This window comes from Haliaeetus albicilla, chromosome Z (assembly GCF_947461875.1).
Source record: "Haliaeetus albicilla chromosome Z, bHalAlb1.1, whole genome shotgun sequence".
Taxonomy (NCBI): domain Eukaryota; kingdom Metazoa; phylum Chordata; class Aves; order Accipitriformes; family Accipitridae; genus Haliaeetus; species Haliaeetus albicilla.
In genome coordinates this window covers 49,756,768-49,778,464 of record NC_091516.1, presented here as the reverse complement: position 1 = coordinate 49,778,464, position 21,697 = coordinate 49,756,768, and the positions used below count along the sequence as shown (strand labels likewise).

General features: G+C 35.7%; 1 protein-coding gene across 2 annotated transcripts in view; it reads right to left on the bottom strand.

The window, feature by feature from the left end:
* The window catches only part of MAN2A1 (mannosidase alpha class 2A member 1), a 137,801-nt gene that overhangs the window by 65,091 nt on the left and 51,013 nt on the right, over positions 1 to 21,697 (bottom strand). For both annotated transcript variants that reach the window (XM_069777163.1, XM_069777164.1), the window contains exons 8-12: positions 17,780 to 17,957; positions 13,491 to 13,693; positions 7,849 to 8,034; positions 6,341 to 6,455; positions 3,416 to 3,483 (exon numbers count right to left, since the gene is read on the bottom strand). In XM_069777163.1, the coding sequence (XP_069633264.1) occupies positions 3,416 to 3,483; positions 6,341 to 6,455; positions 7,849 to 8,034; positions 13,491 to 13,693; positions 17,780 to 17,957 (750 nt within the window). The remainder of the gene's footprint in view (positions 1 to 3,415; positions 3,484 to 6,340; positions 6,456 to 7,848; positions 8,035 to 13,490; positions 13,694 to 17,779; positions 17,958 to 21,697) is intronic.

Genomic DNA, 21,697 nt, shown 5'->3' with positions numbered 1-21,697 from the left:
CTAAATCAATGATTTTAAAAAATCTTTCAGTATCATAGTATCTTCAGTTCAGATGGGATGCCTTACACCATGCTTGTAGAGTGCAATGGACCTCAGTACTGAAACTCCCCAGCCTGGTACTTGAAGTTCCAGAAGTGAGGAAAAAAAAAAGCATGATTGATACTGTTAGGTCTCTCTCACTTCTAAGTTCACCATGTTGTGCCAAACAATACTACTACAAAATCCAAGTTGGTACACACAGACAATTCAGTTATTTGGTCATGTATCACATTCCCCTGCAATGCTGTCTCCAGGAAACACTGTAGATAGAATAGCTAGGAAATCTTGCCACTCACACCGTCAACATACCCTTCATCAACAGCCGACAGCTTAAACTGGATGGCAAGAAGTTCAAACCCACACCCTCCCCAAGTCCAGTGAGTGCAAGTCTTTTGCCATTTGGGAAGTATGACCCCTGCCAGACTATTCCCAAGAAGCAAGGATTGTATCAAAAGACAGGGTTCTCACAAGCATGATGCAGTATCCAATTTATCAGCACACTCATGGGCTTTGTCTCCAAGACACTGTAATAATTGTTAATTATACAACAAGACAAAAGTAGTTCCATATCTAGTTGGGTATTATCTTGTGAGAGCTTTGTTAATTATACAACAAGACAAAAGTAGTTCCATATCTAGTTGGGTATTATCTTGTGAGAGCTTTGTTTTTCAGCTAGAAGAAACAATTTTTAAAAAAGCACGCAGCTTCATTTGTCAATTAAAAGGAGTTTAGTGTAATTAAATACACCATAACTTCAGCACTCAAAAGCCTGATCATAAGACCACTTAGTTGTTCTAAGGTGGCAGAGTCACAGCAAGGTAACTCTATATACCTATTTCACTGAAATTTACACATTACTTTTTTTTATAAAACTATGGATTAATAAAAAGATGGCAACAGGGCACTACACACAAGAATGCAAACATGGGGGGGAAATGATACCAAATATATTAAAAGTAGCACTTACTTAGAAGCAGTTTGAAAGATACTTCTCAACTACACAACAATCTGGAGCTACTTCATACTAGAACAATGACCACTGAAAGACATTTTTTTTTTCCTCTTTTCTTTTTTTCCATGTAATCAAGTTGCTCTCCTGTACAGTCTGTCTGATCAGTTTTCACTACTGACTACAACCTTCACAAGCAGTGAAGGGAACACTTAGCTAAAAAACATCAAACAGGAAAGCTGGAAGAGAGAGACAAAAGCATACTATCAACTACTTCACTGTTGAAAAGTAGGTTAGATTTGAAATGGGCAATATGAACTCAGTAAAATAAGAAAACAATAGGAAAATGATTGAATAATTAATCAGATATAAAAAAAAATATATCTTATGAGCTTCCCATCAGTAGTGTTCCTCTAAATTTATAGGTGACACGAACCAAACTTTTATAAGAATAATCAATTTACAATACAGCTATTTTTAAAAATCTTGACATGGAAATGCAAAACTACAAAAAGCTAAATATTCAGCCAATTAAAGAAAACTAACACCTTGCCAGTTACATTGACTATCCCACATAATTTCTGTCCCCCATAATGGTATATTAGAACACCTTAACAGAAAGAAACCTAGAGATTTCATGATACAGACATGAACAATAAAGACTATTATGAATAGAGGATTACCAAATAAATAAGTTTTGATGAGAATCAGTATTTTCAATCTGCTGATGCCTCAAAATTTGAAATGAAAAATCAGTTTCTGTCTTAGAAGCATCAAACTCTGAAGTTTAAGCACAGTAATCCTTAACGACAAATTTATCAAGTTGAGTTTAAGATTCTACTGAAATTAACATTTCACATCTTTACTGGTTACCTAGAAAACTCAAATGCACAGTCATAATATTCACATACTAGATTTAAGCAAAAGTTGCTGCCTCAGCTTACATACCACTTATCACAATGGTAATATTAGTGGAGATTCAGACTACAACCAGAGATAAAGTTAGAAGCCTAGAAAGACTAAGCTCATTTTTATAAGAGAGAATAACTGAACACAGAGATATTAAACTGAAAATGTTAACAACAAATGAAATATGAAGTAGTGTGCACTTAAGGATTGCTTTGAAAGTGTTTCCAAACAGAAATTCATTGCAAAAAACAGGTTTTCAGGCAGCAATATCAATATTCCCTTGTAATCCTTCTCCTGCCCTTCTCCCTCACATTTTTTTCTTTATTCTATCTCACACAATTCTGATTACACAGTCTTTGGAATATGAACCACATCTTATATGACTGTATGATATCTTCACAGTACATAGACAAGTTAAAATTAGCAATGATCTACCAATGTTATCTTCTTAGTAAGTTAAGTCAAGTTTGGAGAACAGCAGCAGAAGGTTGCTAGGTTAACGTTAATTTCAAAACATAAAAGCTGGACAGGTGTATCTACTTAATGTACAACTAAGAGTTAAAAAAACAAACAAACAAACAAATGCCTGAAATACATAAACACTAAAAAGAGAAAAACTCATTTAGCATACTATGCAGAGAGATAAGTGGAACAGTAGATGCAAACAAAAGGCATATCAGAGGATGGAAGGGGCATGGGGGAAATTTCAACAGCTAACCTAGGCAAGGAAAGCAAAAGCATTAAAGCTATCCTCAAATGGCAAAGAAAGTGAAGATATCTGAAGGGATATTATGATAAGAGTTAGAAGATTTTAGTTAAACAAATAGCTAGGCACCTGAGTTTTTTAACCTTTTGGCCAAGTTTAAGATAATCTATTAACACCTATGTAGCACTCCAATAAGAGAATAAAAGTCCTATTAAAAAAAAAATAGTACTTATGTCTACATGACTGTTCTAGAGACAAGCTTATATTGAAACTACATATACACACACACATAGATTTAACTTTAGAGGACTGAAGACAATGGAAAGTTGGAGTTAAGAGAAAAACCAGTGTCCTAGTTTATCTTTTACTTGAATATTAAAGACAATGCAGCATTTATATATTGTGATTTTTTTAGGCCTTATAAAAACTATGGTTTTGCTCACAGTGTTAATTGAGCCAAGTGTAATGATGTTTAATTAGAATTTTCTACTGCTGCTCTCAAGCATAACTTATGAAGGATTACAATGCTGTAAAAGCACATAGTAACAGACTACTTTCCTTGCTGCACCTGAATGAGTGGTGAGAAACTTCTACAGTTTTTAAGTGCCGTGTTCTCTTTCAACTAGACATAATAGTATTAACATAATATGCCAGTCTACATTTCTACCTTTTTTTTAAATTTTTTTTTTAATTTTACCTTTATTTTGAGTGAAAGTTAAAAAAAATGAAATAGCATAAAAACCTACTAGGTGCTGAAAACACACACATTGCTAAAAGAATCTCAGACACTAAGTAATATATAAATAATTTACCTTGGTTGTGATGTCAGCTTTATAACTGTCTTGCGTGGCAAAGAATCTTGGGAAGACTGAACATCATCCTACAAGAGAACATCTTTGAATTTCCTTTTGAATACACTTAAACATATAATAGACAAGCTTTGTCTATTATATGAACTTTATGAAGTACAAAACAATGCCAGCCATCCCATAAACAGAAGCCTATTTTAGCACATTACACAGGGCGATGAACCACAAAAGTTTACAAACTAAGTACTTCAAATTGGCAAAAGAAAAAGGCTTACTTTGACCAATTCACTAAGAAACCTTTGCTTTCATTAATTGTCTCTTATTACATTCCATTATCAAATTGTCACACCCATGTTTTGATTTTTGCAAACAAGACATCATAATCACCAACTTCCTTCAAATTTTGCAAATACTTATCATATATTAACTTTATCTTGTTATAAATTTACTCTCAGAAATCCTACACTCCTATACATTTATCACAAGGATTTAGTCTTCTGTCAGATCTCATTCTTACCTTATATTGTACATAAAGAAAATTTTCAAAAAACTTAATATGGGGTGTGTGTACGATTTTTATCTGATATAAACCACTTGAAGAATTGTTTCACAATATTGATGAATTCTTATTTTTCACTAGTTTCTCTCTTTTCTTAAATACAGTATGACCCAGGGCTCACTTCCATTGAGAAAAGGTAGTGACAAGCCATTGCTGTCACTGTTGAGTTAGACTTTAAGTAAGAGAACAGCCAAGCTGTTGATGTACTGTTACATTCCTGTTGGTTCATATAACGGTGATAACTACAGGACTTTGCAACTGAAGTGCAATGCTCCCAGTTCCTCAGAATACTCCAAAACATCCTCAGAATCAGGTTTTTCAAATCCAGCTATTGCCACTTACATGAAAGTTTTCTTTCTGTACTCAAAGAAATAAGACTAACATAAAAGAATGGTGCAATGGTTGCATAGCTTTACTTTTATAGGTTGGATCTCATCCTATTGGATCATTCAGGGATCTCTAAGTTTTATCTGTTTTTCAGTGCATTGTCTTCCAAGCAATCCAGTTTTTGTTCGCTTACTAACGTCAAGTCTGTAAAGCTTATACATGATGTACAAAGTATTCAGTTATCAGCTGAGAAAACAATAATGCTTTTGTGTGTAACTAATAATTAAGAATAGCAGAAAGACAGTGTAAGCAGCATCTTTCTGGAATCTTCCCATCATGTCTCATTTCCAAGTTCCTTTTTTCTGGCTTTAAGAAGGGCAATTTTCCCCTGGTTGTACCTACTGTCTACTGGAATGCTGCTAGTCTCTTACGCTATTCCTTTGACCACGTGTTTTTTCCTTCTTCACCCCTCAAAGACAATAGCCATTTTCAATCTTAAAGTCTTCATCATTTGTCTTTCTCAACTCTCTCGGGATTCATTCTGAATGCCCATCTCTGAACAATTCTTGATCTCAGCTTCCATCAGCCAGCAAAATACCATGATGGTCTTTCGAAACAAGCACCTTTGAACTTGCTACTCACTCAAGGTTTGCACAAGGGTTTTTGTAAATATCCTGAAGTTCTCCTATCAACATTCTACAAATCCCACATTAAAAACCTTTTGTAGTGGTATCCAAAGTACTGTGGGAATATTAGGTTTATAAGAACTTTCTTTTTCATTTCTGCTTTCACAGTGGTAATAGTAGGTTTGACTTAGGATGCTCCTAGGCAATATGCAGTCTAAACAGCAATTAGTACTTCTACAATCCAGTGGTATTAATCCAGACTTATAAAGAACAGGAACAACGGAAGCTTAGTAGAATGTAACATCACAACATCCTCCAGTATAATTCAGAGCAGAAGTGAAAACTTCATTCCATGAATGATTTCAAAATATTTTTACTTTACGAAGGTGCATATTCATTTTGTTAGCCTTTCCGACCAGGAGAAAAATGGCGTATTTGTGGCACACACCCGCAGGCACATGCATGAAGCATGGATGTATATATCTGTATCAAAGTCATAAAATATATAAAGAACTATTTTAACAGAGATTTTGGGGGTGTTCTGTTTTTTTTTTTTAAATATAAGTGCCTGGAAGAGTAATTCAAGGTATGACACATCTGGCACATCTAAGCCAGCAGTATGTATGTAATGTTAGTTATGTTAGAAGTGTGAGGTAATCATATAATGAAGACTGTCTTAATCCTGCTATGTTTATGCACAAAGAAATGAAAGCATCTTGTTTGCTCTCTGTTCCAGGTGTATGGACTTAGGTAGACTTCCTAAGACTAGCTATTACAGCAGACAGCTTTTGGTCAGAAAGTGAAGAAACTAAGAATTTTGAAAGGAAATAATATTAGCAAGTGTGTTTCTTCAAGGTGCTCTTCAGTGTAAAATGGGTCTCAAAATGGTATGTGGGGATCTGTTGCTGACTTTATCATCAGTAAATTCCTGTTTCAAATAATTTCAGCTAAGGAAAAAAGCACGAGGTCTTGTCTACACCTGGTCTTGCAAATTCAGCTTAGGCTTATGTTCAGGATGGAAATTTTCCTCTTCCTATGTTTTTTAAGTAATAAGCAAAGTCAAATTACAGGACCGCATACAGTTATATATTCACTTATCACGTGCATGTCACTGAAGTCACCAACAAATTTATGCCCACAAGAAAATTAGAACACCTGGTTTTACTATGTGCTTCACGAAGTAGAACAAAATAAGCCCATTTACTTTAGATATGTAGGTTTCTTCAGCATTAACCGCTTAAGTTTTAACTTTTTACATTCCAATATCTTCAATCAATATGTACAGTGATAAGTAGCAGATTTTTGAGCAGGTATTATCAGCAAATTTCATTCCAACTTTTCCCAGGATACTCAAACTGTATTGAAAAGACATAGTTCACATTTTATTTTTGGAGAAAATCAAGAAAGATAGCTCACCATCTTCAGGAATGGAGTTGATGTGTCATAATTATAAGCACCTTTATCCTTCAGGATAAGAATATGAGCAGAGTCAATTATCACTTTCTTCAAGTTCATTATTGAGTGGAAAAGTCTGTTAAAAATTTTAGAGTCTTAGTTTTCAGTTGTTTTTATTCAATATGATAACATTAAAATTTAAAAAGATTAAAGAACTCAAAAGTGTGAGTTACAGAAAAACAAATGTAATTTTTAATGTCAATATAGCATGAAATTAAGAACAGCTAGTTGCAGTGAGTCACCAGACTGCAAAATGCAAAAATATTCTGAATTTCATTATATTCCTACCTTGCATACTGAAAACAAGGTACATCTCCACCCCACTGTTATGCTACAAAATCTATACCCTCAAAATACCAGGTACGTTTTCAAAATGCTAATCTTAGGAAAGTTTGTGGTTTATATGTTTGATTTCCAATATCTATAGTGGAGACAAGCCTGAAACGCTGGTCACAAAGACAAGATTGCCTTTAAGCAGGATTAGAAAAACAATCACAAACACAAAAATTTTAAATTATTACCATTATTTTCATTGCTTCAACCAACACAAGGTTTACAAATTCTTAAAGAGAGCTGTGCAATTTTATTTGTAAAGTGAAAAAAGCCTTTATTTTACTCTCTCATAACCAAGTGCATTGCACATGTTTATACCTTGATTATACCTATGCTTTAATAGATTAAAAAATTAATAAATTTATGGAATTTAAAAATACTTGTCATTAATGCAGTAGTTTAAACCGAGAAAGAGTATTTCAGAGGCATTTAAAACAATAATTTATTTAATGGACATGCTCTACCATCACCTACCTACCATCATCTACCTTAATTAATCAAATTTGCTAGTGCTTAATATTTCAATGTGTTACAATTTTCTGAACAAATGCATAATTAAAGCATATGTCTACATACAGACATACATATATATGTCACACTCTTCAAAAAAAAATTCCACAAAGTAGCTAGCAGAGTAATTTGTCAATACTGAGAAAGCAACTACCCACCAGACATAACAGCAATGAACAACAACAGACAAATTAAGTAGAAGATTGGCAACATGAAGGTTTCCCACATTGAAGAAAAGTCGGTTACAGAGGGTGTGGGATTTTCCAAGGAATATATGCTTAAACTAGCATGTCTCTTGATCTTTGCTTAGCACAGGCAGATATAAAATGTTCTATACAATAGTTACCACAGAAAATAGCTCTGTTATTACAGAAGTCTGAGTATTGTGTCTATCTAGCTTCTTTTAAACCTCAGAAATTTTGTTTGAACATCAAATTCTTACCCTAGACGATTAAAACATATTTCGTAAATGGAAAGCATGGGTAATCAAATCCACTTCTCCTGTAGAGCACCACTACACTTTCAGTACTATGTTGCTAGCTATGGTAAATCTGTATCTCTGAAATAAATACTTCTGTTTTAAAAAAGCAGAGAGTAATTAAGTTTATGTATTTATAATAAATTACCTAGTGCCATAATCCACAACTACCCAATCTTTAGATGTTCCTGTAATAGCATCATGATGCTGAAAGAGTCCAAGGTTCCTCCTAGCTTCTGTCAGTAATTTATAGTTATCCACTGAAGGAAATACACTTATCTTCTCAGATTTACTGGACTGTACTAAAGCCAAGGAGTAGAGGATTTCAGCTGCCCTGGAATTACAGAGAAGAATCAAATATTTATACAGGTTTAGAAAGCAAAAAGGAACACATATTTTACCTGAAAAATAAACTGACGTTTTTACATCTTTTCTCATGCCTAGTTCTGTGAGTTCTTTAAAACTTAATCTTGTATTTTTAGCCTGTTTCTAGCTTCAAACAGTTAAAAATCACTGCTGCACTTCATCATCAACTAGTTTTCCACCTGGTAAGCTTCCTGCAAGGCTTCAGTGATGGAAAATAGAGCTTTAAAATAAAAATGAGGCAGTACATAGTAACATACCATTTTCACAAATGCCTGAGATATACAGATCTGATCTTAAAATGATACAGTAAGGAGACATACAATTCCCATTTCAAAAAGCAACTTATTAAATAAATAAAATTATCTTACAGAAATCTATCAATCTGTACACTCTATATAATAACTGTTCTGCTATTTGTACTTTAAGCAAACTAAATTCTCCTAAAGGCTTAGGCAGTTCCTGCACCTGCTCACTATATGTTCACCTGAATTGTGAGAACACTGGATTCAAAAACCTTAGACTGAACAGAATGCAGAGCCCTTCTCTCCTACTTCATATGCAAGAGCCTTACACTAAAATATTACCATTAGGCTCTCACTTGCTTTATGAGAATCTATATTTATTTTACAAAACAAACAAACAAACAAAAAAAACAACACCCAAATCTATAATTGCCATTCATTATGAATATCTGACTAACAAGGATGCCTGTAGAAATTCTGGGAAACCATCTGTTAACTTTTGTTCCTGTCTCCTATTCCTAAAATGTTACAGTTCTGTTTCTGTAAGTCTGAAAAGTGTCAGATTCCTTTTCAAACTTTGAGTTTAATGAATGTTTCTCAAATGTTTGAAGAAACCAGGAATATACAGGTTAACATTATAAACAGCAAAGAAAGGAAAATAACATAAGTAATCAAAGCAAATGTAAAACTATCTCCTAAGCATGTAAATAAAAAATTTTTAAAAATTTTTAAAAAAAGGAAAATACATTAACTTTCACATTTACCCAAGCTGTTCATGAGTGCATGTGTTCAAATTTAAACTAGGTACAACAACAAATCATTCTCAGCTTGGGTTTACAGACTGTGCATTGGTACTAACTGTTAACATGAAAAATACTTTTGGATTCAGTTTGGTCTCTTTGTCTTTATGCATCACATAGGTGACAATTATGTAAAAACTGCAAGTAGCATGTGTCAAACTAAACTAAAAGGTACACTGCACATATAACAGCTCAATTCATTTTCATATTGTCAATATTTGAGGAATAGGATGAGATTTTGCTCTTACAGGTAAGATAACTGCTCAGAAGCTACACATAAAATCAAGGTGTTAAAAGTTGTAATTCTTTTTTTTATTACTAGTGCACTTAAGCTTAATGGCTGTGATTTTGATGTTGCTTAGTGCAAATTCCTACATCTATGCATTCCTTCTACTTTGCTCGATTACAGCTTAACTTGAAAGGAAAACAAGTATATTGTAGTTAAAAAGGCATCAGATGCACTATGTAGTGGTTAAACCCTGTCTGAAAGTGTTTTACCTTTTTAAAAAAATTTTACTTAGCCATTAAACACTGACCCAACTGTAGCTATGATGTAGAGAAACACAAAAAAATTTCAGTCCTCAAAATACAGGTTAGATTTTCCTCCCCAAAGTCCACCTCATTTTTTTTTTAAATAGGGAAGTACATTATTAATAAACAAGGTTAACAACCTTGAAAACAAAAGAAAAAACATTAAAATGAAGCTTTATAGTAAATACATTTTCAGTTCTTACTGATTCCAGAACATCACTTTAAATCCATTTTGTCTATAAGGAACACTTGGAACTCTTTTGCCTTTCAGAAAAATAACTGATTCTGTTTTACAGATCCATTCAGCACACAGGTCTCCTAGATGCAAAATTTTCCTTTCAAATCTCAATGTTATTCTAAACATTAGAATGGTTCGATGGTCTCAGATGAAAGACACTCAGAAGTGAAACCACAGGAAACATTGTATTAGAGAACACTTCAAATTATAAATAAGCATTTACCTCTCTCTAATATCTTTCCATAAAAGCTGTATAAGGCCTTGGTTTTCTCACCTCTATTTCAAACTACTGCAGATTACCTAAAGTAGTCACCACAGATTTTCCACTTTGTTGTAATTTGTCACTGTATCTCTACCTGATGGGATACTGCAAACAGACCACAATTTGCTTCACTGATTGCTCAAAGACTACACTAGGTTACCTTTATGTCCACTTTATATGTAGCCTAAATAAAAAACAAATAATTTTTGCTAGAGTTTCTGAAATCTCAAGATGTCTTTTCTATCCATCTGTACAGTTAGAAGTATCACTGCAGCTTTTGTCCTGCTTCTGAATTACTTCAACAGTCTTTTTTGCAGACTTCCCATAATTTTTCCCTGATTACATCTGCAAAGAAAGAAATCACAGAATGTGTTCCTAATTTGTCCCCAACTATGCTCTTATTCTTTGCATCTCTCCATTATGACATTAAACAAACTTCTGGTCACTGATTTCATCATCCTTCAAACTACTTCAATCCATCCATCTCTCACTTCAGTTAAAAAATTCACTTATGTCTCAAATCAGCATTAATGCCAACCTCCATTACAAAATCCCTAAACTTTCATGCACTTTCTTTAATCCACAACCCCAAAACTTTTTTAAAAACAGGAAAAACCCAAACCACCACCTCTTTTCTTGCTTAAATGGCCAGCCTTCATAGCAGGTCCTGAGGCTGAACACTGTTTTCTGGCTATTAAGTAGAGTGACGTACTTCTTAATCCTGGTACTGCTGGAACTTAAAACCATTCATCCTTGGTAAAGAATACACACACATATGTATTTATCTTCCGTTTACGGTTCATTCTCCCACATACATATATATACATACACATATATATGCACACTAGGTAGTTATAAGTTAGCTCAAAAAGAACTATGGAAAATTTCATCATGAGGTTGGGGTGAGGGTGTTATTAATTAAATATGACATAATGTATTTCCTCTGACTTTAAAGAAAATAAAAAATAAAAGACAAAACCCCCAATTCTGCTGTTCTCACAGCTAATATGCCATCCTTGAAGATTCTCCAGGTCTCTGAAAACAAAACTGCCAAAAACCCTGATATTAAATTGACAAGAACATACCTGTACATTTTGTTCTTACATGTTATTCACAGAGGATAACAAAGGATGAAAAACTTCCCAGGTACATTTTTAGAAACGTGCTTTGTTTTAATTCAGAAGACTGAAGGTTTAGTTTTCTTCCAGAGATTCTTTACCTGTAAGTCTAGCACCCTTTTCAGAAATTAATGGTAATTGAAATTCTTGCATGAAGGAATCTTTTAACAGTGTAAAATTTGTAAATACTAAAAATAAACTTGAAAGCAATTAATTTTAAGTTTTCTGCAACCTAAGTAATAAAAAACCAGAAAAATGACAATAAAGTAAACACACTTAAAAATTTTGAGAAAAAAGGCTATGATAAAGCTAAAGGAAAATTAAATCCTTGGTCCATTTTAACGAACAGAAAGGAATTTAGGCAAAATAAAACAAAAAAACAATTAAGTGGGGAATTCAACTTATAAGGACATCATCTGACCTGTTTTCTATACATCTTGACTTTTCCAATAGCAGCATTAAACAAGGCTGTTTTCACTGAAAATCAAAGATTCTTATGATAAACTAGGTAATGAGAACAGAGCTAATTAGTATTTACAGTAAGTAAAAAATAAAATGCTTCTAACAAAATCACACTCCTAGTGATGCTTGATGCTCTATCTGTAAACTATTTCTGAATAGCTGTCAAACTTCCTAATTATTGTTAGCCTTACAAATGCCCTCTTTGTAATCTTCTAACATTCTTGGTTTTGTACATAAGTTAACACTTGTAACATTCCAAAGTTCTGATTAAAACACTGTGGAAGTCACTCCTCTAATAACTTCTCCTTACTATATTATTTTTACATTCTTCTGCCAAAGGCATCCTAGCCTTGCTTTCTGTCATTCCTCTCAGCTTCCGTTGTCTTCTCCTTCCTGACAGTCTTTGGCTTCCTTCCTCCCTGCTTTCCCATTTGTGAAACTTTTTTCCTTGCTGGTCAATGCAATGCCTTCAAAGTGATGTTACATTGTCTCTTCCCTAACACCCTTCTATTCTCAGGCCCTTGATCTCACTTCTCCTTAAACAGTTCTTAGTCTTTCTATTGCCTTCATTTCTTATTCACTAATTTTCTTGATTTCCTCAGGTCTCTTACTCTGTATTCTTAGACTGCAGAGAGAAGGCTAGAAAAAGCCACTTTCATCACAGGAAAAACATACTAGAGATCACAGACTAGCTTAGCTGTGTCCCAAGTCTACTTTATCAGAGTAAAGACTTGATCCTTGGAAGACTGAAAACAAATTCTGCTAGATATGGAAGTTTTTCTTCTGAAACATACTTGTATCTGCCTCCAAAACACTACTTTCCATGCTCCCAAAATGCTACTTTCCACACCTCTCTTGCTCCCTCCACTACTGCAGCAGCCATTATGACACAAAAAAAATTGGCAAGAAATCCTTAAGGATGGATTTCTCATCATTACAGAAGTTCTCCAGCACAAAAAGGTCTGAACAGCATGTAGAAGCACTACAACAGGTGTATTTTAAAGGGTACCTCCAGAAGACAAAAAGTGTCCTTTGACCAAGGATCCTTGGAAGAACAATCTTTTGGAAACAGAGTTTCCAAGTTTTGACAATAGATGAAATGTCCAGGGTTTGTATCATAGGCATCCATCTCAGATTTCTTTCTGGAGCCTTAAAATACAGTTAAATCACTTTACAACATGTCTTATCTACAGCTGCTACAAGGGAGAACCACTTAAATACTCCATTACCAAAATTCAGCAATACTTTTTTCTTTAAAGAAGATGCAAACACTTTTCAGCAGAGCAGTACGTTATAATCTGACATCACTTGGCACACAATATTCCTGACTACTTCTCGACTGCCTCCAACAACCCTTGTAAAATTCACACCTTTGTATTTCTCTCTAAAAGAGTTCACAGTATAGTCATAATGATAGGTTGATCTGACAGGTCCCCAAATGCAATACAGAAATAAAAAGCATACTACCTGCTATTTTCATGGAATCAGGACTTGTTGATCACTTGAATACTATTTTAGACAACTTATTTGTTTTAATGGAAAAGATATCATTGTATTTCTGTGAATTTACTAAAAAAAATGGTACACCAACAAATCCTTGTAACAAGAACTACATTTGGGCGCCGTTTAGGCTACCCTTATTGTAAGTAAACTTAAACCGTGCATTTCAAAATCACTTTTCCGTCTGTCCAACAGATTTAGAGTACTTATACATTCATCTCTCCCGTGTGCCAAGACATGTGTTATGAATTTACTGGATGGCAGTATTTACCGTAAGTAGGATTCCAGGACTCTATCCAGTCGTTTATAGAAGGGTCGCGATGTAAAGTATCCACTCCAGTAATGATGATCTCTGTCTGCATAGGTGAAGAAGTCTCCACTTAAAACAGGGAAAAATGAATTGCTCCTCTTTTCACCCAAATTGCTTTCTTTGCGCAGAGCTTCAAAGTAATCTGATAAAGTTCCAAACTGGGCCTGAATGAAAATTAAAATTACTATAACATAGGTCCATTTTCTTTATTTAGACATACGAAGAGAATGAATATGCTTGGTTTCATATACATTTCAGAAATATGCCAGTCTTCCAGCAGAATTATAGCGGAAATACTATCCTAAAGAGCTTTAAAGTTTCCCTGCACACTTTTCAGACAAGCTGAACAGCTCTTCCAAAAGCACTTCAACTTCATTTCAACTCAGTACAAGAACGACATGGAGGTGTTGGAGTGGGTCCAGAGGGGGGCCACAAAAATGATCAGAGGAATGGAACACCTCTGCTATGAGGAAAGGCTGAGAGAGTTGCGGTTCTTCAGCCTGGAGAAGGCAAGGCTCCAGGGAGACCTTATAGCAGCCTTTCAGTACTTAAAGGGGGCTTATAAGGGGGACAGACTTTTTAAAAGGGCCTGTAGTGACAGGACAAGGGGTAATGGTTTTAAACTGAAAGAGGGTAGATTCAGACTAGACATAAGAAAGAAATTTTTTATGATAAGGGTGGTGAAACATTGGAACAGGTTGCCCAGAGACACTGTAGATGCCCCATCCCTGGAAACATTCAAGGTCAGTTTGGATGGAGCTCTGAGCAACCTGATCTAGTTAAAGATGTCTCTGCCTATTGCAGTGGGGGGTGGACTAGATGACCTTTAAAGGTCCCTTCCAAGCCAAATCATTTCCTGATTCTATGATTTATGAAATATCAAACACTTTTTTTTTTTTTAAAGTATAAATCAGTATTTAAAGTACAAACTAAATCTCAACAAATAAGCAAAGCATTCTTCATGTCTTATGAGTAAGTCTCTAATACATGAGTTAAGTAATATCTCAATATTATTTAAGTAGATGTCTGGACTAAGTAAGAAACTTCATGGAATGCAACAAAAACATAATTGTCTTAACCTTGCATTTTCCAAATTAACTCTGTTTTGCTCCAGATCTCCAACATGTGCTTAACCCAAGATGACAGTTGATCAAAAAAAATAGCATTTGCTTTCAGAAGCTGGTTTTTCAAAACTATTTACAAAGAAAGTGTGTTTACAGATGTAACATGGGGGAGTTAAAAAAATTCCTTATCTTCTGGTCATTTTTAAAAATGCTCAGACAAATAAGGCAATAACAGCCCTTTACAGGATACAGGGTACAAGACAGTACCCTCAAGCTTGAGGTGTACAAAAAAAGGGGGGAATAAAAAATGGAAAGGGACTGATGTCAATGTTGCCAGCACTGAGAGATGTTAAAGAAGACATAGATGGCAAAGTGGACTTTGAATGAGAGTGGAAAAACAATTAATGAATGTGGGAACAGCACAGAAGATCACATTACCACAAGTATCCTCACAATAAACTATAATGATAATTCTTGAAATTTAAATTAAGTGACTTTTTAAAATTTATTTTTAACAAGCATGCAAATTAACATGTTACAATTTGCAACACCAGAAAAAAAGTTTTTAGTAAAAATCTTTTAAAAGTAACTTGGAATATAAGGACTACTACTGTGACAATGAAGATATGCTATTTGAACATTTAAAAAAACAAACCAAACAGTATTCACTCTTCAAAATCATTCAGAAGATCCAAGTATTTTAAGTGGTTATGGTATGATAACTTGCCACTTTGAATAGCAGTAAAGCAGAGAAAGAGACATATTGCCACAGAAATCCCAATATTAGTGATCCCTGCCTTACCAGGCACTTCTAGGATACTTGGCCTTTTCCCTCACTATCACAGACACCTACAAGACAGAATTCAGAAGAAAAAAAACCAAAACAACAGTGGACCAAGAGAAATCAGGTATAGATGACCTCCCTTCTGTATGCTGGGTTACATCAGAGGAAGAAAATGTCACCAGAGGAACCAGCAAAGTTGAAGAAAACTCATTCTAATGTCAGGTAAGTGGAAACAGTGAAATAAGCTGGTAGACTCTTCTCTGGCATAAAAAAAGTCTCAGCTTAATTTATGCATAATAGATGTAAAGGCAATCTCCAAATGGGAAGTTAAACTCCCTGAGTGCAAAACAGATATCTTTTACAGTAATCTACCACATACTTTTAGGACCGTAGAACAGTTGCTGGCATGAGAATCTCAATGCTAATAGACACCACCAGAAAAACATCTCAAATTTATCTGAAAGGGTAAATCTCTCACAAGATCAGAAAGGCAGAGTAGGCAGTCCCTTGTGTAAGTAGTAATATCCTAGGCATCTCAGCACTTAAGGAAGAAATGTGAACTCTTTCTTTATATAATCTAGGTTCTTAGGAAGCTGCGCATGACCCCCTACTTGCCTGTGGAGTTACAGTCCACTGTGGAAAGTGCAGCAGAGTGCTAAAGTTCTTCACCTAAGCTCATATTTCCAAGGATAAATGACATCAGTTTAAAAAAAAAAAAAAACAGAAACAAAAAAAACCACACACATATCCCCCCAAAACAAACAAGAAAAACAAAACAAAGCCTAAAAAACAGAAGGAGAAAGAAAAAAACCCAACTAACTAAAATGAAAAGGAGACACACTCCAGTGTCAACAGTGCTCCAGCTGAGCAAAGAACCCTAGGCACAAAGTAGCTGAATGAGAGGATGGCATATCTTTTTATCTGGGTATTAAGAAGCAGAAAAAGGGTTGGATACTTCTACAAGGGCCCCAAGGGCTAGTGTGATTCCCAAGGCTTTAATCCAGGTGGGCAAGCCAGGGCTAACGAATTAGACTTCTAGAGTCCTTGACAATGGGCTGAGCAGAACCTTTCAGATAAGGAACTTACAGATGCCTCAGGACAGGAGTGGTCCTTGAAGAATGACCTCCGAATTAGAACCTTCAGGTTTTGTCCCAGAGCAGAAATCATCCGGCGCAGGTTAGTAGGAATGGAGACTATAGAAAGTATGCTGCTGTTAGTAACCAAAGAGTAACTACCTGTACACTATATCCCTTTTTGAGGGGAGTAAAGCTGGTGATAGCAGCAAGCTTTAGATTTAAAAGATGGGCTGTAGATTAAAAAGATGTAAAAGAGTATTCTGCAGGTCTGTCTCCCCCCACTAAGACACAGCAGGCATTCACATACATCATGTCACCCACATCCCATAAGAAACATGCAAAATCCAGCTCTCAAACAAGCTGTGATTCCTAGAGATCATCTTTCTTATGCAGAACACAAGTCCAGAAGTCAGCAGGAGGAACTAACACACTATAGGCAGTACTCAAATCTGCAGTTAGAAGAACAGGGGGGAGGTCTCAGAAAAGGTGAGGGGGAAAAAAGATGCACACACAAAAAAACATATGAAAGAGACCAGACCAGGTTTAAAAAGTCTAAATGTGAAAGCAGCAATAGTGCTCTCTCATGAGATACCCAAGAAAAAACAAGTTTGCGGTCCCCTATTTCTTATTCCCATGCTGAAAGATGATGAAAACTTGTCTGAGTACAGAGAACATCTACAGTACAAGAAGTGTCTGAAGTACTCAGCTTAAACATTAGAATGTATCAACATGTATATTAACACTCAAACATAATTAATGATTTAAAGCGATATCCCATCTGATAATTGTGTTAGTGTATTCACTCCTTTTGTAGCCAGGTCCATCTCTTAGATTTTATTGTATTCAACAATATGTGCCAGCAATGACGCCTCTTAGGATTTTTTGTGTTTGTTTTGGTATATAAAACCAAGAGGACCCAAGCAAAGCAACAAAATTTGCTTGAACTTCTAATATGAAAATACCATATTTTAAACAACAAAGCCTGCGAGCCTGAAATAACAATGCCTGAAGCCTGTGAAAAAAAGAGTACTAAGAATACAAGCAAACCTAAGAGCTGTTCTCTAAAATGATCTATTTTGGATACTATTTATAATTTTCAAGCAGATATTATTAATAGCAAAGTTTCTGGTTTGGAGGGAGAGGAGGTGGTAAAGTTTAAAAAAATGTAATCTGCCAAGATAAACCAATCTGCTGTTAAACAATATACAAAACTCCACAGTTTAAATAAAAAAAAACAGAAACAAACCACAACTTTTTTCCATGAAGAATCTCAAAATACTGAGCAATACTGTTTTCTCCACAAACCAGAAAAAGTGTTGTATTTACCTTAACATGCCACTCAGGATGAGAATTCATATAGTCAAACAGCTTCTGATAATTCTGGTACTGTTGATCCCATTCTGAGCTCTCAGCATAGCGGAAATCATCCCCTAGTGGAGCCAACAGAACTTTAGTACGGAAAAGCTTTGACTTCTTTCTGTATTGATCTAAAATCATCCAAGCCCTTGAGGGGGGGCAGGGGGAGGTGGGAAAAGCAATGTAGAAAACAGAAGAATAAAAGTCAGCATTTGACAAAAAAATTCTTAGATATCAAGTTGTGCATTAGGGTGACCCTAAACAAGACATACAAAACTCTGCTGTCTCATTTTGTAACAAAAAGCTGGATGCAATTCCCACCACTAGGACACTACATTCAACCTACTATTGTTGCAAACACTATGCTAATTAAATCCTCCAATAAGCTTATCAAGCTCCATCTCAAACAATAGGCCAGCCTGCATCAATTTGTTCCTCTGCCAAAACTAACCTTCAGTTTAAATTATGTTTACCTGCTTTATGTTTAGATAACAATCCTAATCCTCTCCAGCCCTTATTTACAATAATAAGCAAGCTCTTCTCATCCCCTCTGGTAATTCCCTTGGATACTTTGCTTCATATCTTCATGTCCTTGACAGAAAAACTGCCCATATATTAATCTTTGAGGAATTCCAGCCTCGCAAAAAAACCAAACCAAAACAAAAAACCACACACATTCTGGAGGAAGTTCACTACTAACAACCACTGTTCCACCTTCAGCCAGTTTCTTACTTGTCTTAGAGCCAGCCCTCTTAAGCTTTAAACACATGCCCTGAAAAATTAAACCCACTGCTTTTTTGCTTTTGGCCTTTAAAAATAACCAATAAAACACCCACACTCACATATACAGAAAAAAGGAACTAAGATTATCCTTTGGCACCTACTAACTCTTTGGTGGGTAAAGTATCAGTTCATTAAGCTGCAATGTATTACAAGTTACAAGTCTGATGTCTGGGTTACTGAAAGGGTCCATTCTCTCCACTCCACACCCCTCCCCATCACTTATCAAAATCTTCAGATGCTGTTCCTCTCCAACTGAAGTCATGAAAATAATGTTAGTAGGGAGTATAAACTATAGTAACATATTTAAGAAAACAGGAGTACAAATGACAAAGTTTTAAAGAGAAAATAGCAGAAAAAAAGCGATTCCAGTGAGCTTTTTGTTTCTACAAGTCTTTTTAATAGGTGGTTTAACCAATTTTCATCTCATACTCTTGAAGATTTGTTATATCAACATTTATGTGAGAATTGAATCTAGTCCAATATATTTGAAACCCGTATTTCTTTGACCAGCAAGTCAGAGTTTATTTGTCTATCAGATTATAAAAGTATTGAGTAAACACAAGATCTGACTGTATTCTGGAGGGAGAAAGGGGGCACAACATCTTTAGTTAAGAATCTACATAGTTCTGCTGAGACTAGAATAGACCTAACTAGTGGCTTCGTCCCCTGGCCCCTGTCTATAGCTTGATTTATGGTTCAGATAACCAAGTATTTATGCTTGAATCAGTATTTTCCATGACTTTCAACATGTTGCCGTTTTAAACATAGACTTCCTCTCCTAACAGAACAATTGGCACAACACAAGACTTTGTAATTCTACCTTCTAAAAAGTCAGCCTAACTCAAATTTTCCACATGCAGCCTACAGTTGGAAACATACTTTATTTTAGAACCTCTTGAAAAATACAGGACTTCAGGAAAAGTTACAGTTAACAGGATATTTGGCTGTGACATCTCTCTTCAAAGTCCTCCTTTAGTTTCTTTTCAAATCTACTGCAAAATTCATCAGTGTTACTGTTCTCCCTCTCTTCAAAGTACTCATAACTGTAGGATTATTAGGTGTTTTTAAGGGGGCAGCAGGATCTTCCTCTACTGCAAACCAGTTTCAATTGCAAAAACACCAAAGAAAAATTAGATGTCTCAAGTCAGGTATATCCTCTAGTTTCTCTCACATAACTTTCTAAATCACTATTTCATATAGGAGTGAGAAAGAGTCAGCAGAAAGCCCCAGACAGAATTTGCTGAAGATGAAAAATACTTCTGGAGAAAAAAAAAAAAAAAAATTACACTGAGTCTCACCAATGCTTCCCTCCTCTGGTTCCCCAGCAAGACAGTATTAGATACATTTTGATACATGTTTATCCTGCCTACCTGAATGAAAATTTGAAAACCAAGAGATCAGTCATGAAAAACTTTTTCTACCACTGCAATTATGGATATAGCGTACCAGCAGCAATTTCATTTTAATGGCTTAAAAAAACCCAAAAAATTTGGTTTATACAATCAAAAGTTCTTGGAATTGTACACAAGATGCATTATGTAGTTCTCAGTATTCAGAGCAACCCTAACTGCGTTCTTCGTTGGCAACACTGAAGTATATCAACATTGTGAGTAACAGCACCAACAATATTTTTCACCTTTCTTTTGGAACCTTTCAGATTATTACTGAATGCTTAAGACGCTTCACAAATGAAAAAAACCCCTTCGTATCACAAGTGTGTTCTTTTGCCACAAAAATTCCAAGTATATGGCTAAAACATATCAAAACAATTAATGTGGCTAGTTTTGCCCCTTCCTACATCAAAGCAGGAGGAGCAGTCGCCACCCGGAGTCTGTGGGAATCACAAGAAATTTTGCAGCAGCTATAGCAAGTCCTGTGTGACAGGTTTGACAGTGGTCATGGCTTCACACTCCCTACTACTTCAGCCCATACAGCACACGAAACATTACAGACTCACTCTTTGCTCAATTATCGAAACTAGAAAACAAAACCATGTGGTGGATTGGCAATTTTCTATTCAGGTAATTTTGTGGAAGAGATAGCTATGCAGACAGTATGAGTACTTCCTAAGAGCGTGATCTCAGATTCTTGGGGTTGGCAATCACAAACATTAACAACCAATGCCACATCAGCAATGTAATTCTGAACACCAGTTGCACGTTGTGCAATATGATCAACAATAAAGAGAAAAAAGCTGAAGGGTAAAATTGGACTTTTGAACAGTAGGGAGTGAAATGGAAAGTCCTTTTTCTACTCCTACTCTGAAGCGCATACCTTGCAGTACCGATTCTTTCCTACTTCCATTCATGGGAGAGAGAGACATACACAAAACAAGCTATGCTGGCAGTAATCTCAGAATCGTGTGCCCTTGTCCTTGTGGGGGACTTTAACTTTCCAGACATCTGCTGGAAATACAACACAGCAGTGAGTAAGCAGTCTAGGAGGTTCCTGGAGTGTGTGGAAGATAACGTCCTGACACAGCTGGTGGGTGAGCCAACCAGGGGAGGAGCCTTGCTAGACCTACTGTTTACAAACAGGGAAGGACTGGTGGGAGGTGTGATGGTCGGAGGCCGTCTTGGGCTTAGCAACCATGAAATGATAGAATTTTCAATTCTTGGTGAGGCAAGGAAGGTGCTCAGCAAAACCACCACTATGGACTTCCGGAGGGCTAACTTTGGCCTCTTCAAGGCACTGGTTGAGAGGGTCCCTTGGGAGACGGTCCTGAAGGGCAAAGGGGTTCAGGAGGGATGGACATTCTTTAAGAAGGAAATCTTAATGGCTCAGGACCAGGCTATTCCCATGTGCCGCAAGTCGAACCACCAAGGAAAATGACCAGCCTGGCTGAACGGGGAGCTTTTGCTAGGACTCAAGGAAAAAGGAAGAGTTTATCACCTCTGGAGGAAAGGGCGGGCAGCTTGGGAGGAGTACACGGATCTTGTTAGACCATACAGAGGGAAAATTAGAAAGGCAAAAGCTCAGCTAGAACTAAATCTGGCAACTAGCGTAAGGGACAACAAAAAATGTTTTTACAAATATGTTAACAGTAAAAAGAATCCCAAGGAGAATATCTTTCCTTTAATGGATACAGAAGGGAACGTAGCAACC